Genomic DNA, 14,730 nt, shown 5'->3' with positions numbered 1-14,730 from the left:
ACCCAAAAGAGAACCCCTCAATTCTCTCCCCAGCTCAAGACTTTCAGTAAGTTCCCACTCTTCCCCTTTCACCTCACTTCCTTCTCCCTCAGCTATGTTACTCCAGACATCTGAGCTCGCCCATCATCGAGGGACCTCGGGGATGGTCTCCCCTTCCCTTGCTACCCAGGCGACCGCCATCCCAAGGGCTGAGGAATGTGGGACCCTCTGTTACTCAGCTAACACTCCCACCGGTCTCATAATTGCCTGGGAGGACTGGCTTGGTTGAATGATAAGAGTTCATTCACCTTTTTGGCGTACTTTGATTTCCCACCTCCAGTTTGGGAAATCCCCACAAGTATTCCTTATTTTTAAGCAATTCATTTAGAATCTTTGGCTTGACGAAGGACATATGGATCAGGAGCATTTTCAATCTAGGAACTATTCTTAAGGAGCATTTTCAATCTAGGAAGTATTCATAAGGAGCATTTTCAATCTAGGTAGGATGCCGTTGCCTGAGCGCACATCCCTTCTGCCTCCGCGCCTTCGCTCCCACCCCCACCTAACAGGAAGCTGAGCGGGGGCCCGATCCTTCTCAGGATGGCAGCGCAGCATCCCTTCCCCCCTAACCCACCCTGTCCCAAAGCGGGCAGGGACCCGGGAGGCTCGCTCAGGATCCCCCTTCTTTGCGCTCCTCCGTCACGCTCCTTACCTGAGACGGCCCCACGGAAGACCCCCGCCCGGCCCGGCTTCCCCACCCACCCCTTTGGGCCGGACGTGGGCGAAGCGCGGCCGGGTAGCCCCGACCGTCCGGCGCCACACCGCTGCGCCTTCTCGCTTCTCCTCCTCTCCACCTGCTCTCTCTCTCTCGACCACCTAATCGCAGGACGCACAAAAAAAGCCTCCCCCGTCGGGCAGAGAGGGGGGGAGAATCGACGGAGACGGACGGGGACGCTATTGGCTGGCCGCGAGCGCGCCGGCTGCCCATTGGGCGCGGGCGGGGCTGTCGCTGACGAAGGGCTGGGGTTGGCGGGGGAGAGGCAAGGTGGGGAGAGGCGCGCCGCGGCGGCTTTTGTGTGCTCGCTCGGGCGGTGGGGAGCGGTCGGGCCAGAGCTGCGGCAGAGAGCCAGCCAGCCAGCCGGGCAGGCAGGCAGACAAACGGGGCAGGCAGCGAGCGCAGCCAACAGGGCTGGTGGACGCCGTCGCAGGCATCAGCGGCAGCGGGCGGGGTTCCCTCTCGGTTTGCCCTATTGCCGACCGGCTCGCTTGTAGTTCCCGCTTTCCTCCCGCACTATGCATCGGAGCGCTCCGCTTGCGCCTTGCCGGGGGCCGCTGGCGCTCCTCTCCGCACCTCGAGGGGCGTCGCGGGACGTGCTGGCGGACTAAAGGGGAGCCCGGGAGCAGCGCAGGAGCCGAGCCCGAGCCGGGAAGGGCAGGGCAGGGCAGGACAGGGGGAGCAGCGGGGCTCCAGCCCGCCCGTCCGCCCCTTCGGAGAAGCCAGCCAGCCAGCCGCGGGACGAGCCAGCGCGCAAAGGCGAAAGGGGAGTCGTCGGCGCGATGCTGGCCCTGGAGCTGCTGAGCCTGGCTTGGCTAGCCGGCGTGGCGATGGGGCAGAACGAGACGGAGCCCATCATCCTGGAGGGCAAGTGCCTGGTGGTATGTGACTCCAACCCGGCTTCCGATCCGACCGGCACGGCGCTGGGCATCTCGGTGAGGTCGGGCAGCGCCAAGGTGGCCTTCTCGGCCATCCGCAGCACCAACCACGAGCCGTCGGAGATGAGCAATCGCACCATGATCATTTACTTCGACCAGGTAGGATTCCCCATCCTGGAAGGGGGGGATTTAAGGAGGGGGGTCTGTCGGGGAGAGGGGGGAAAGCGGGGAGGAGGGTTTTAGGGGGGGTGGGAGAAGGGAGGGGGCATTTACCAATAGAAAGTGGAAGGGGGGAAGATGCCTTCAAAGGGCTCTTTCAGTCAGCCCCGACTTTCAGTTCTCCAGAAGGATCCCCGAGATTAAGGGGGAGCAGATGGGGTAGTCAAGTCCTCAGCCTTAAAGTCAAATTTTCCAGTTGAGTGCCGGGAGACGCAACCTGGCTCCCTCCCGCTGGGACTACAAAACCTTTCCATCCCAAGCATCAGGAATTGTGGACCTACATTGGGGAGCAGCAGCCCTGAACCTGGAGGGGGTCATCTAACCCAGGCTTAGTGTCTCCTTGTTCCGGGAAGAGAGTGAAAAGGGAGACGTAAGGATGGAGTCCCACCATCCCAGTGGACAGCTCCCAATGGAAGGAGAATGGAAGAAGGCTGGATGGTTGTAGAGAAAGGACCTTTAAGTAAAGCTTTGATCCTCTCCTGGACAATATCCCTCCCTTTTTTCTCTTTCTTTACTCCATTCTCTTTCTCCCCCTCCATCCCGTAGGTGCTGGTCAACATTGGGCTCAACTTCGACTCGGAACGCAGCACTTTCATCGCTCCCCGAAAGGGAATCTACAGCTTTAATTTCCACGTGGTCAAGGTGTACAACAGGCAGACCATCCAGGTGAGACTGCATGGCTTCTTCCACAAGGAACTTTCCTCTTTTTTGCCCTGGGTGGGAAAGCAGCCCCCTCCCCAATTTATGCGAATGAATGAAAGGGACCAACTGTTTTCAATTCACCTGAGAGCTCCAGTGAGGATCTCCCACCCTTGAATGAAACGAAGTGTCTTTCCGAGTCAGCCTGCCTAGCTCCAGGACTGCACAATAAATGTTGATGCTCTCGGCGAGGAGGTGTGTGTGTGTGTGTGTGTGTGTGTGTGTGTACATGCACACACATTTGTGTGCGTGTATTTTGATGTCGAGGCATAAGCGAGTGTGTGTCAGATCCATCATCTGTTCAGTGCAGAAATCTTGTGCCAGAAATTTCCTGGTATGGAATACCCATTCTTGTATATGTGTGTGTGTGTATTGGGGTTGCTTTGCGGATTTTGAAATTCAGCTCTGTGTAAATCAGGGTGGAGATAGTTGACTGGGTTTTTCATTGCAGAATTATACTATACAGGCAAGATTTATGGGACTAACGTCTATACATACAGATACAGATTTAGAGAGGGATAGATAGATAGATAGATAGATAGATAGATAGATAGATAGATAGATAGATAGATAGATAGATAGATAGATGATAGATGATAGATAGATAGATAGATAGATAGATAGATAGATAGATAGATAGATAGATAGATGATAGATAGATGTTGTTAGTTGCAAAGTCATGTCCGACCCATTGCGACTCCGTGGACAATGTTCCTCCAGGCCTTCCTTGATAGAGATATAAAGAGAGAGAGGAGAGAGAGATGGTAGGTAGGTAGGTAGGTAGGTAGGTAGAGATAGATAGATAGATAGATAGATAGATAGATAGATAGATAGATAGATAGATAGATAGATAGATGATAGATAGATAGATGGTAGGTAGGTAGGTAGGTAGGTAGGTAGGTAGATAGATAGATAGATAGATAGATAGATAGATAGATAGATAGATAGATAGATGATAGATAGATAGATAGATGATAGATAGATAGATAGATGATAGATAGATAGATAGATAGATAGATAGATAGATAGATAGATGATAGATAGATAGATAGATGATAGAACAATATATACTCATACAGTATATTTTCTCATGTACCTGGCCAAGAATAATGCAAAGGTGAAGAAAGTACACTGGGCCCTTGAAGGCTGAAGTTTAGTCCTACTCTTGATTTTAAAGCTTTCTTGGAAATGGCTACTTTCACGCTTGAGCTCTCTACTGGCTGCAGTAAAAATGAAATGAATAATGAGCCACCCTATTATTTATCGTTCATAAATCTGTCTGATGCCTCAGCTAAGGTCTTTGTCTCACTTCCCACCATTCTGGTTGCCAAAAACAGTTGCCAAAAGCTATCCTCCCTAAATTGAGCCTTTCTGATTTATAGAAAAATTAGTGTCAGTGTTCTTCTTTCTGTTTAAGGTCTTCATGCCTCCAGTATTTTGTGCTATAAGCCAGGCATTTACTTTTTTAAAAAAAGCTTCCGACTCTATAAAGTTGGATTTTCTTCCAAGGATACATATTTAATAATGAGGCAGAATATGCTCCTTTACTAACATGCAGGTTGTATCCATGCAAGGAAATCAATTTTTTCTTTTCCCTTTTCCCTTTTCTTTTCTCTTCTCTTTTTTCTTTTCTTCTCTCTTCTCTTTCTTTTTCTTTCTTTTCTCTCTTCTCTACTCCTCCTTAACATTCCTTTAAATTTTGTCTCAGGAAGAAATTAAGTTTAATTAAGCGAGATGAAGTTGCATTCACAAAAAGCATAAAATACGTTACCCCTGTAAATCCAGTCTGTGGAGTAAACGGAGAGAGGTCATTTTTAAAACTAAGGTGGACTGAAACCATGAGCCCCAGTCAGGTCTACTTAGAAGTAAGTTGTATTAATTTCAATGAGGTGAAGTTCAGGTTTTGTTTTCAAAAGTATCTTGTACTGCAGAAGACATAAAGACACACTCAGATTCTAGATAGAGAATGGTCCCCTGGCTGTTTGAATTTCGTAGTGGAAACAAGGATGTTTCCAATTGTGCAAACTATGTTTGGTGCATTTGTCATTCAATCCTATTTCTGATCATTGATACATCCATAGCTCTTTCATCCATTGTCTGCTGTCCTCATAGGGGAATAAGCATTGTGTTTAGACCTGTAGTTTTGCTGTTGTAAAAAAAGGAGCAGAAACACCCCTTCTTGGGAGCTACTTACAGGTTTTCTAACTCATGCTTGCTCTCTTTACGGACTGTCAGACAAATGACGGGGGAGAGCTATTGTCTCAGTGGAAACCACATTTCATGAAGCCGGTGCTTTTTTAGACCAAGAGGAAATGCTGCAAAACACTATTTGAGTTTTTAGATCTCTTCACTAAGCAAAACGTACAAATCCCTGGAAGAGGGGAAAATGTGGTAGTGAGTTTTTAAGCCTGGTTTGCGTTCAATTATCATTTTGTGAAAAAAGTGGGAACAGCCACCAACAAAACCTGAAACTCTCAGGCACAGAAATAATGCTAGACTCCTGCAGAATTTGCTGATGGGATAAATAGCATATTCCCCACCCTTCAGGTTTTTTTTTTTCGTTTTTTTTACGAGGAACACTTGTCTGCATAACTGGGACCTAATGAAAAGGTGTGCTCTTCAAAATGAGACAAGGTCAGCAAGGCTGTATTCACACAATCGGTAGTTCAACGTGTAATGTGCAAACTTGGGCCAGTTTCAACCAGGGTTTCCTTTAGTCCTCACTCTGGTTTCTTCTTGGTTAGGTGAGATTAGCCTTTTACAAGCATTCAGCCTGATGAGTTAATTTATGCTTCAGTGTATCCTGCCTCTCCATGGGTTAATTTTGTAACCAAGTGAATGGATTGTGAAAATGTAAATTGGGTTGGTTGGTGTGATAATACCACCATTTAAAGAACCTCAAGCAACATCTCCTAATCTAATCTAATATTCTAATACTATAATAATCTGACAATCAATCTAATAATAATCTGATCATCAATCTAATAATAATATGATAATCTGATAAATAATCTAATAATCTATATCAGTGGCCCCCAATCTTTGGGACACCAGGGACCAGTTCCATGGACAAAGGTTTTTCCGCGGGCTGGAGGGGGTATGGTTTTGCATGCTGTCTACCTCCCGCGGATGGGGCCTTGCTGGTTTGCGTGGCCCAGTTGCTGGCATGCCGCGAATTGGTGCCAGTCCACAGACACGAGGTTGGGGACCCCTGATCTATATTAATTTAATCTAAGGTATATGCCTCCCAATAACTCTGGAACTCCTTATTTTCAACCACACCCCGCTCCCAACACACAAATGGAAATTAATCTATTTGGAATCTTGAACTATGGGGAATTTAGGTTCATGGATTGTCTCCTGGTCACAGTGGGACTTCCTGAATCTTTGAGGTAGAGCCTTTTCTCTTTCTCGATAAATTCTAAATTTGAAGGGGAAACTTTCTATCTGAAAATGGACAGGTAAAAGCATCTAGTCCTGCATAGGTTTGCTCAGAAATCATCCTGCTAAGGTGAATGAGATTTAAATGCAAGGGTGCAGCCTGGCTGTACCATAAATAACCATTTCTTTCTTTTTGCTACCCATAAGGTGCAAATGTATATTTCTTTAAGAAATATTAAGGGGTTGATTGCTGCTTTAGGAACCCATAGCTCAGTTCTTCCAAAAAGGCTACATTTAGGGCAATTCCTTTTCCCTTTTATCACAGTATCCTTGATTGACTTAAAATGCTAAAAAAAAAGGGGGGGGGAATGAATTGCCTTATTTAAATAACTCTCTCTCTCTCCTGTATCAATCTTTCTACTATATCATCCATCTATCTATCTATCTATCTATCTATCTATCTATCTATCTATCTATCTATCTATCTATCATCTATCTATCTATCTATCTATCTATCTATCTATCTTTCTATCTATCTATCTATCTATCTATCTATCTATCTATCCCTCTCTCTAAATCTATATCTGTATGTGTAAACGTTACTCCCATAAAACTTGCCCGTGTAGTATAATTCTGCAATGAAAAATCCAGCCATCTATCTCCACCTTGATCAATCTATCAATCTATCTCTCTATGTCTGTCTGTCTGTCTGTCTGTCTGTCTGTCTGTCTGTCTGTCTGTCTGTCTGTCTGTCTACCATATCTATCTATCTATCTATCTATCTATCTATCTATCTATCTATCTATCTATCTATCTATCTATCATCTATCTATCTCTATATCACTATTGGCAATAGTGATTTTGGGTTTTATTAAGCCTTCGCCTACCTTTTGTTTATAATTTAAGGACTGTACACAGATGTGTAGAAAGAGAGAGAGCAGATTTTAAGGAAGTGCAGAAAGAATGACATGAGAAGAAAGCAAATTGCATTTATGGGATTCTTTAACTACTGGTCGGGCCAGATTTTGCTGTGGATGTATGCAAAGTGTTGAATTTGTAACATTCCTCAGGATGAACGCTGTCATCTCTTTTGAGCCATGTTGCCTTTATCAAGGTTTCAGCATTTTTTTCCTGGTCCACAAAAGAATAAGTGTCCTCACCCCACTCCCTAGCCTCATAGACACTGCCTAGAAGAGGACAATTAGGGCATATCCCTTGTCTCGCATTTGAAGATTCAGCATAGAAAACAAAGCACCCAGCTTTCCAGAATGAAAAGGACAATCTCACAACACAGAGTAGTGGCTGACTGTATTCCATGCTGGAATCTCAGACGTGATCCACATGCATCAAATTTGAGGGGTCAACTTTGAGTACACAGCTCGTAGCACTTACCTGACCTCATTATTTCTTCTTCTTCTAGAGATCCCTAAAACAATCAGATCTATATTTTCCCCTCTCTTCTTATTTGATTGTCTATATAACTCCATACAAGGATGAGTGGAGAAGCTGAGGCTTAAAAAGGTAATTACAGTAGTGTTAAAGGGGATTTGAAAGGTAATTACAGGAGTGCTAAAGCCCAAAAAAATGGATCTTTTGTTATTGCAAATAAATTTGATTTGGCAGCAGAAATAATGATGATAGATGATAGATAGATAGATAGATAGATAGATAGATAGATAGATAGATAGATAGATGGATGGATGGATGGATGGATGGATGGATGGATGGATGGATGGATGGATGGATGGATGGAGATAGATAGATGATAGATAGATAGATAGATAGATAGATAGATAGATAGATAGATAGACAGACAGACAGACAGACAGAAAGAGAGATATATAGAGATAGAGAAATAAGAGAGAGAGAAAAATAGAGACATAAGAGCGAGCAAGAGAGACAGAGATAGATGGATAGATACTAGATGCACAGATACATAGAGAGAGAGAGGAAGGAAGGAAGGAAGGATGATTATGTCTGATATTCATTTCTAAAAACTACATTGAGGGACATTTTGATACTATCCAAAATCCCAAACCTCTTAAGCCAGCTGTGCCTCTTCTTCTTACATTTCTTTGTTTTTGCTGCTGCTGTGAAAGATCTTTATCCTGTGAGCTTCCTCTTGAGTTCCTAAGTTGACAGACCCAGCAAAGTGCATCTTTCCATAGCATGGATTTAGCAAAGATAACGATGCAAATGTTTTTGCCCGGATAATTGCTGAAAGAGCAGTCCTGAGCAAGTCTATCCAACAGTTCCCACATGTCTGCAGCCCTGCTACCTTTCGAACACAAGGAGGACTGCCTTATGAGTAAATTGGTAGCAGGCTGTACTTCTGTTCTTTCCCGTGCCCTGGCTGCAACATTCATAATTGAAGGAGCAGCTAACAGTATGTAATGAAGACTCTGAGTGGGTGGAGGGGTTCTTTTTTTCCCCCTGGATGCCTTTAGTTAAAAGCATCCCCTCTCAGCCCCGTGCATGCCTGCATCCGTTTGGGAAAGTCTTCCTTTGTTTCCCTTTTCCCTTTCATTGATGGGGAGGTGGGCTTGTCTTCTGCCTTTGCTTCCAGGTGAGCTTAATGCTGAACGGGTGGCCGGTGATTTCTGCCTTTGCCGGGGACCAAGACGTCACACGAGAAGCTGCCAGCAACGGGGTCTTGATCCAGATGGAGAAAGGAGACCGCGTCTATTTAAAACTGGAGCGAGGAAATTTGATGGGGGGCTGGAAGTATTCCACTTTCTCAGGATTTCTAGTTTTTCCTCTTTAAATGACTCGCTGACTGGAGGAGGAGGAGGAGGAGGCAGGGGACAATTCAGCCAGAAGTAAGCCTGAGATTGGCTTACCGATTCCAAACCCCTGAACTAAAGGAACTCGGAAACTACAGACACCTGGATAAGATCAACCCTATCGCAGAAGTTTCAAACTCTGACTGAGGTTTTTGTGCTTGGAAGATCTCGGTAACAAGACGGACAGTTGTCAGGAGATGCTCGTGGTTGACGTCTTTCAATAACGTCGCTCTCTTTTCTTTGCAAACAGTATTTACTGTCCTCTACATTTATCTGGTGATGTTGTAGCCATCAATTCCTCACTTTCAGTGTGTCTTTTGCACCTTTGCAACCTTCCCACTCCTCCAGGGTTTTTTTGGTGGGGGGGTTGTTGTTTATTGTTTTACTTTACACAACCTTCGTACAACGAATCTGGGGCTTTTTTTTTAACCATTCCACCTATCTATCTATACCCTATATCTATCTATCTCTATATATATGTATATGTATACATATTTTTTACTCTCTCCCTGAGTTTAACCTTAAAGAAAAAACAATATTTTTTGAATATATGGTGCCATGGTAAGAAGTGTCATGCAAATGAGTGCTAGCAAGCAGACAAGAATACACGGGCACGCACGCACGCACACACATACATATATATACACCCATGTATTTATGTATGTAAGTCACTATAATGTAGGTTGAATACATTAATTAGTCTGCCCTATTGCTATGGAAATTGGAGCGAATGGGAAGGTTACCAACTGCTTGACGTTTGATTGGTTCTTTCTCCCTCTAGTCAACGTATGGTTCAGCTACAGAAAATAGACTGAACTTTTCCTAATTAGCAATAGCAATAGCACTTAGACTTATATGCTGCTTTACAGTGCTTTTACAGCCCTCTCTAAGCAGTTTTACAGAGTCAGCCTCTTGCCCCCAACAATCTGGGTCCTCATTTTACCCACCGCGGAAGGATGGAAGGCGGAGTCAACCTTGAGCCTAGTGAGATTCAAACTGCTGGCAGTGGGCAGAGTTAACCTGCAATAGTGATAGCACTTAGACTTATATACTGCTTTATAGTGCTTTACAACCCTCTCTAAGCAGTTTACAGAGTTGGCATATTGCCCCCAACAATCTGGCTCCTCATTTTACCCACCTCGGAAGGATGGAAGGCTGAGTCAACCTTGAGCCTGGTGAGATTTAAACTGCTGAACTGCAGTTCACCTCAAAAGACAAATTGTGACTATTAAATAGACTAAACATTTCCTAATTCACCTCCAAAGACAAATTGGGACTTTTAAGGGCCTTTTCATTTCATCTGGGTTTTTTTTTTCTTTTCTTTTCTTCCCCTTACATGAGAAACCGTCCTGGTTAATGTCAATCGTAGCCAAACCTAGAAAGAAAGAAAGAAAGAAAAAATGACAAGAAAGGAACTAAGTGAATACATAAGCAAGGGGGCCACCACATGTGTTGGGCGTGCAGAAGATCCAGCCCAAGACTCCATCCGTGACGAAACTCCAGTTTCTTGGAAAGACTGAATGAAACAAAAGTTCAAGGACTTAGCAGCGTAAAGACTTCCATTTAACTGTTTTTGATCTCTAGTTTTGTTCTGTCTCTTCCCATTATTTTATGTGGTGTTTTTCAAGAATGGGAGGGAAGATGAGATTTTAGAGACTGTATTTTCAATTTGCAAGCATCGCTGGGCTGATTAAGTCCTGAAGTGGGAGGAAGACGAGGGTGGGAGACCCTTTTCTTCCCTTAAGTGGTCACAGCTGACAAATTTGCCCTCTGTATCTTGTATTATAGCATATAATCTCTCCGTCAAATCCCATTTTCTACAGCTGTCTTATTAAAATAATAAAATTTTAAAAAGAACGAGGAAACCCTTCCGTGATAGACCTGAAATGCTAGTGTCCATTAATTGCTAGTATTATTTTTGTTTAAAGTATCTCAAAAGATGTAAATGCTATAATTTTGCAGCACTCTAGAGAAAAATAACTACTTTTATTATCAAGGTGCAGTTAAAGATAAACACTTTGGATTGTATTCGAATCATCATGTGAAATAAATAAAAACAACAACCACCGGTGGAATAAATAAATAAACTGATGTCTTGGAGGAGCGGGGAAGAGATGGAGAAATAAATAGACCTGAATCTCCTTCCTACTGTACTGTTCTGATTTTGTTTGCCTGGAGGATACAGATCAGCCCTCAAGGCGGAATTATTCCTTGATAAATCGAAATAAGCGCTGGACGCGAACTGCCAAATGTCTATTTGCAGCTGTGACATGGGCAATGGCTGCTATACAGTTAAAATAGAATGGGTTTTTCTACCCTCCCCTTGCACAAGAAACCCTGGGTTCCAAGAGCAAATTTAATTAGCTCCTAAGAGGGCAGTTAATTCTAGCTTAATAAGCAACGTTATTCTTTTTATGCTGGCTGTCACCCTCCCTTTGGTTAGCGAGAAGAAGTGTCTTTGTTAATAGCTCCCTTCGCAAGCAGACTTGAGCATGGGAAGTGAGTGTGCAGAAGGAGAGAGGGATGATAAGACGGTCCATCTGAGAAATCTTTGAGTGGACCAGAATGACAGACAAATAATGGTGGCATCTGTTGTGTCTCCCTGCTGAAATGTGTTGGTTCTTTTTCTTTTCTTCTTCTTCTTCTTCTTCTTCTTCTTCTTCTTCTTCTTCTTCTTCTTCTTCTTCTTCTTCTTCTTCTTCTTCTTCTTCTTCTCCTCCTCCTCCTCCTCCTCCTCCTCCTCCTCCTCCTCCTCCTCCTCCTCCTCCTCCTCCTCCTCCTCCTCCTCCTCTTCTGACTTGTCATTCGGTGTTTCCCTCATGTACAAACTCAGAGAGCATCATGGACCCCTCATTTCAACCCCGAGCTACAAATATTCTCCTTTCTTGGTGTCTTCTCCTTCATCTGGTGGCTCAATGGGTCTGTGTGTCAATCCTACCCTTTGGGAAAGTCTTCCCATACTGAGGAATAGAATTTTAAACTGCTGGGAGAACTGGTTCATTTCTTCCAAAGGAGAAGATAAATGTTGTCATTCAAGTTCCTGATTCAAAAAACGATGCTCGTTTTGCTTCCTATCCTGATTTCTTAGGCAACTTACTAGGTCTTGTCTCATCTCAATACGAAAAGTAAAGCATTAACCATGATGATAAAGTCCTCTTTTTCAGCATTACTGCTGTAACAAGCATGTAATGTTTTCTAGACTTCAGTGCTACTTTAGATGATGGCTACATATGATGTTTGGTTTATGAGTAATTTGTTCACAGGCTGTATCTGGGATAGTTGAGTGAACCCCGTGAGCAAGAAAAGAGGAGTTGTAGATTCTTCCTGTAGGTCCACTTATTTTCCAAAGTACAAGAGGGGGCAGGACAAGAAACAATGGATGGAAACTAATCAAGGAGAGAAGCAACCTAAAACTAAGGAGAAACTTCCTAACAATGCAGACAATTCGCCAGTGGAACAGAAGGTGCCTTTAGAAGTTGTGAGTGGTCTCACCACTGGAGATTTTTAAGAGGAGACTGGGTAGCTACTTGTCTGGAATGATATAAGGTTTCCTATCTGAGCAGGGGGTTGGACTAGAAGACCTCCAAGGTTCCTTCTAGCTCTATTCTAATCCCCCACCCCTAGACATCTCTCAATGCTTGACTTGCTAGTTCCTACCACAATTTTATTTATTTGTGCTAACATGAGACTACACCGATTATAACAGCAGTGAAACTTTTCAAGCCCTAACAAATGAAAGATGCTCAGTTTTGAGTCTTACAGGACAGGCGCAAAAGCTAAGAGAGCATGTTTAGAAAAGATAATAATTATACCCTTTCTTTTCTGCGCACTGGGACCTTTATGCCAAAATACCTACTGCATGGTGAAGGCTTTGCCTTCTGAAGTTTGTTGAGAGGTTTCAAAACCTTCCCCTATGCCAGGGGTCAGCAATCTACAGCTCTGGAGCTGCATGTGGCTCTGCTGTGGCTCCCTCTTGCCGTTTGGCTCCACAATTGATAGGGCTTTTGGTTAGGACCTTTGTGGCTCTATGAGTGTTTAAGGTTGCTGACCTCTGCCCTGTGCTGTGCAACCAAGGACTCCGAGAAGCTCATCCCATCAATGGTCTACTAAGCCATTGACTAGGCTTGGTGTCTCTTGTTGCATGAAAACGAAAGGCAATAACGAAGCTGCAACAAACTCTTATCCAGCAATAACAAAACAATTAAGTTTGTACTAGGGGGTGTTTGCACCGTAGATAAAATCACAGACTAATCAACCATAATTTAGCTTAACGCAACGGTGCAAATCCAGCCATTTATCACCCGGTGTGCTGTAGGAGTCTGACAAATTGGATTGATAACCAACAGTACACACACAAAGCGCGACACCTCCGCAGAGACATGGAGATATAATAACGGTGCCTACCTCTATTGATGAATAGCTAGATGATAAAAAGTGCAACATCGAGAAAATATATAGATATTATGAATTCCCTCCCACTGTCCGTCTTTCTTGGTTTTTTTTTTTTTTTAAATCAGATTTCTGCAACGTTTCCATCTTTGTGGGCTCAGGTAGACTCAGCCTTCCTTCCATCCTTTTGAAGTGGGTAAAATGAGGACCCAGATTGTTTGCTGTTTCTGTAAACCACTTAGGGGGGGCTGTAAAAGCACTATGAAGTGGTATATACAATACAATACAATACAATAGCAGAGTTGGAAGGGACCTTGGAGGTCTTCTAGTCCAACCCCCTGCCTAAGCAGGAAACCCTATACCATTTCAGACAAATGGCTATCCAACATCTTCTTAAAGACTTCCAGTGTTGGGGCATTCACAACTTCTGGAGGCAACTTCTGTTCCACTGATTAATTGTTCTCACTGTCAGGAAATTTCTCCTCCGTTCTAAGTTGCTTCTCTCCTTGATCAGTTTCCACCCATTGCTTCTTGTTCTACCCTCAGGTGCCCTGGAGAATAGTTTGACTCCCTCTTCTTTACCAAAGATGGCACAGAATTTTTTGCATGCCGAAGTGGCTGTAATGTCGGCAGCAACCCACCCCTGAGCTGGAAATATGATACCTAATCTAAACATTGTCACCAACTCCTTAACTTCTTGGGATTATCCATTCCCTTTCTTGGGAATGTTACAGAACTGGTTGGTGACTGCTTTCTTCTCGAGCCTCTTTCGGCTTCCCAATCTAGCCAACAACCCTGGGATTTGCAAGAGATTCCTCATTGAACTCATGTATTTATTATGTTTTAGGAAATTTATATTGCTGCCTATTCGCGCATCGCAACTCAAGGTACTCAAGGCACATGGTGCTCATTACACTGGAAAGCCAACAGGCCGGGTTTGAGACCCAAGCATTGTGCGATGGGGTGAGCTCCTGTCTTCACCTATCTCCTGCCCACCTAGCAGTTCACAAGCATGCACATGCAAGTAGATAAATAGGTACCACTTTGGTGGGAAGGAAACAGTGCTCTGCGGCATGATGTGGCCACATAATTGCAGAAATCTTCGGACAGCACTGGCTCTAGGGCCCTTAAAACGGAGATGAGCATCACCCCCATATAGTCGCTTAACAACTAGGGGAGTAAAATCCTCATGGATTCCTTCCCTTCCCTTCCTCATTACATTTAGTTTCCAAGCCAGATTTGACTAGATGCTGCAATCTGTTGCATCCTGATTTATTAATAAACAAGGACTGCAATATTATGCACAGAATAAGTATTGCTACAATAAACAAGCTTTGTTTTGGAGTAAACATTAAAAAGGTTTAGGGTTCTGATAGTTGAAAGCAAAGCAAATTAAACGATGTGCAACTTCTAAGTGAACAAGGATTGGGCCAAATATATAACTACCATTTGGAAATACAGATTTCATATTAAATTCACATGTGCTATATCAACGTTTCAGCCGTATTTTATGATTTGAACATTTTCTGTTCTGCCTCTTCTGTTTTTTTTTGTTGCTTCTACTGTTTTTCTTTCCTTAAGTAAAGGTATGTGCTAGTTGTTCCCGACTCTAGAGGGCGGTGCTCAT

The 14,730-nt window shown here is 43.9% G+C and overlaps 1 protein-coding gene across 1 annotated transcript; it reads left to right on the top strand.

The window, feature by feature from the left end:
• The first annotated feature begins 1,091 nt into the window (after positions 1-1,091).
• On the top strand, positions 1,092-10,850 carry CBLN1 (cerebellin 1 precursor). The gene is made up of 3 exons (XM_081963611.1): positions 1,092-1,791; positions 2,398-2,517; positions 8,498-10,850. Exons 1-3 carry the CDS (start codon positions 1,537-1,539, stop codon positions 8,693-8,695), a joined length of 573 nt encoding a protein of 190 aa, XP_081819737.1. The 5' UTR covers positions 1,092-1,536; the 3' UTR covers positions 8,696-10,850.
• Positions 10,851-14,730: the final 3,880 nt, after the last annotated feature.

The sequence above is a fragment of the Natrix helvetica genome (assembly GCF_964273705.1).
Source record: "Natrix helvetica genome assembly, chromosome: 10".
NCBI lineage: Eukaryota > Metazoa > Chordata > Lepidosauria > Squamata > Natricidae > Natrix > Natrix helvetica.
The sequence above is the reverse complement of the archived record's forward strand: the minus strand, read 5'-3'. Positions and strand labels throughout refer to the sequence as shown.

What these genes read in the sequence shown, in the direction of transcription:
- CBLN1 (XM_081963611.1), top strand. Translation starts at nt 1,537, where the DNA reads ATGCTGGCCCTGGAGCTGCTGAGCCTGGCTTGGCTAGCCGGCGTGGCG. An exon ending in TGATCATTTACTTCGACCAG is followed by an intron (nt 1,792 to 2,397) that starts GTAGGATTCCCC and finishes TCCATCCCGTAG; the next exon opens with GTGCTGGTCAACATTGGGCT. An exon ending in ACAACAGGCAGACCATCCAG is followed by an intron (nt 2,518 to 8,497) that starts GTGAGACTGCAT and finishes CTTTGCTTCCAG; the next exon opens with GTGAGCTTAATGCTGAACGG.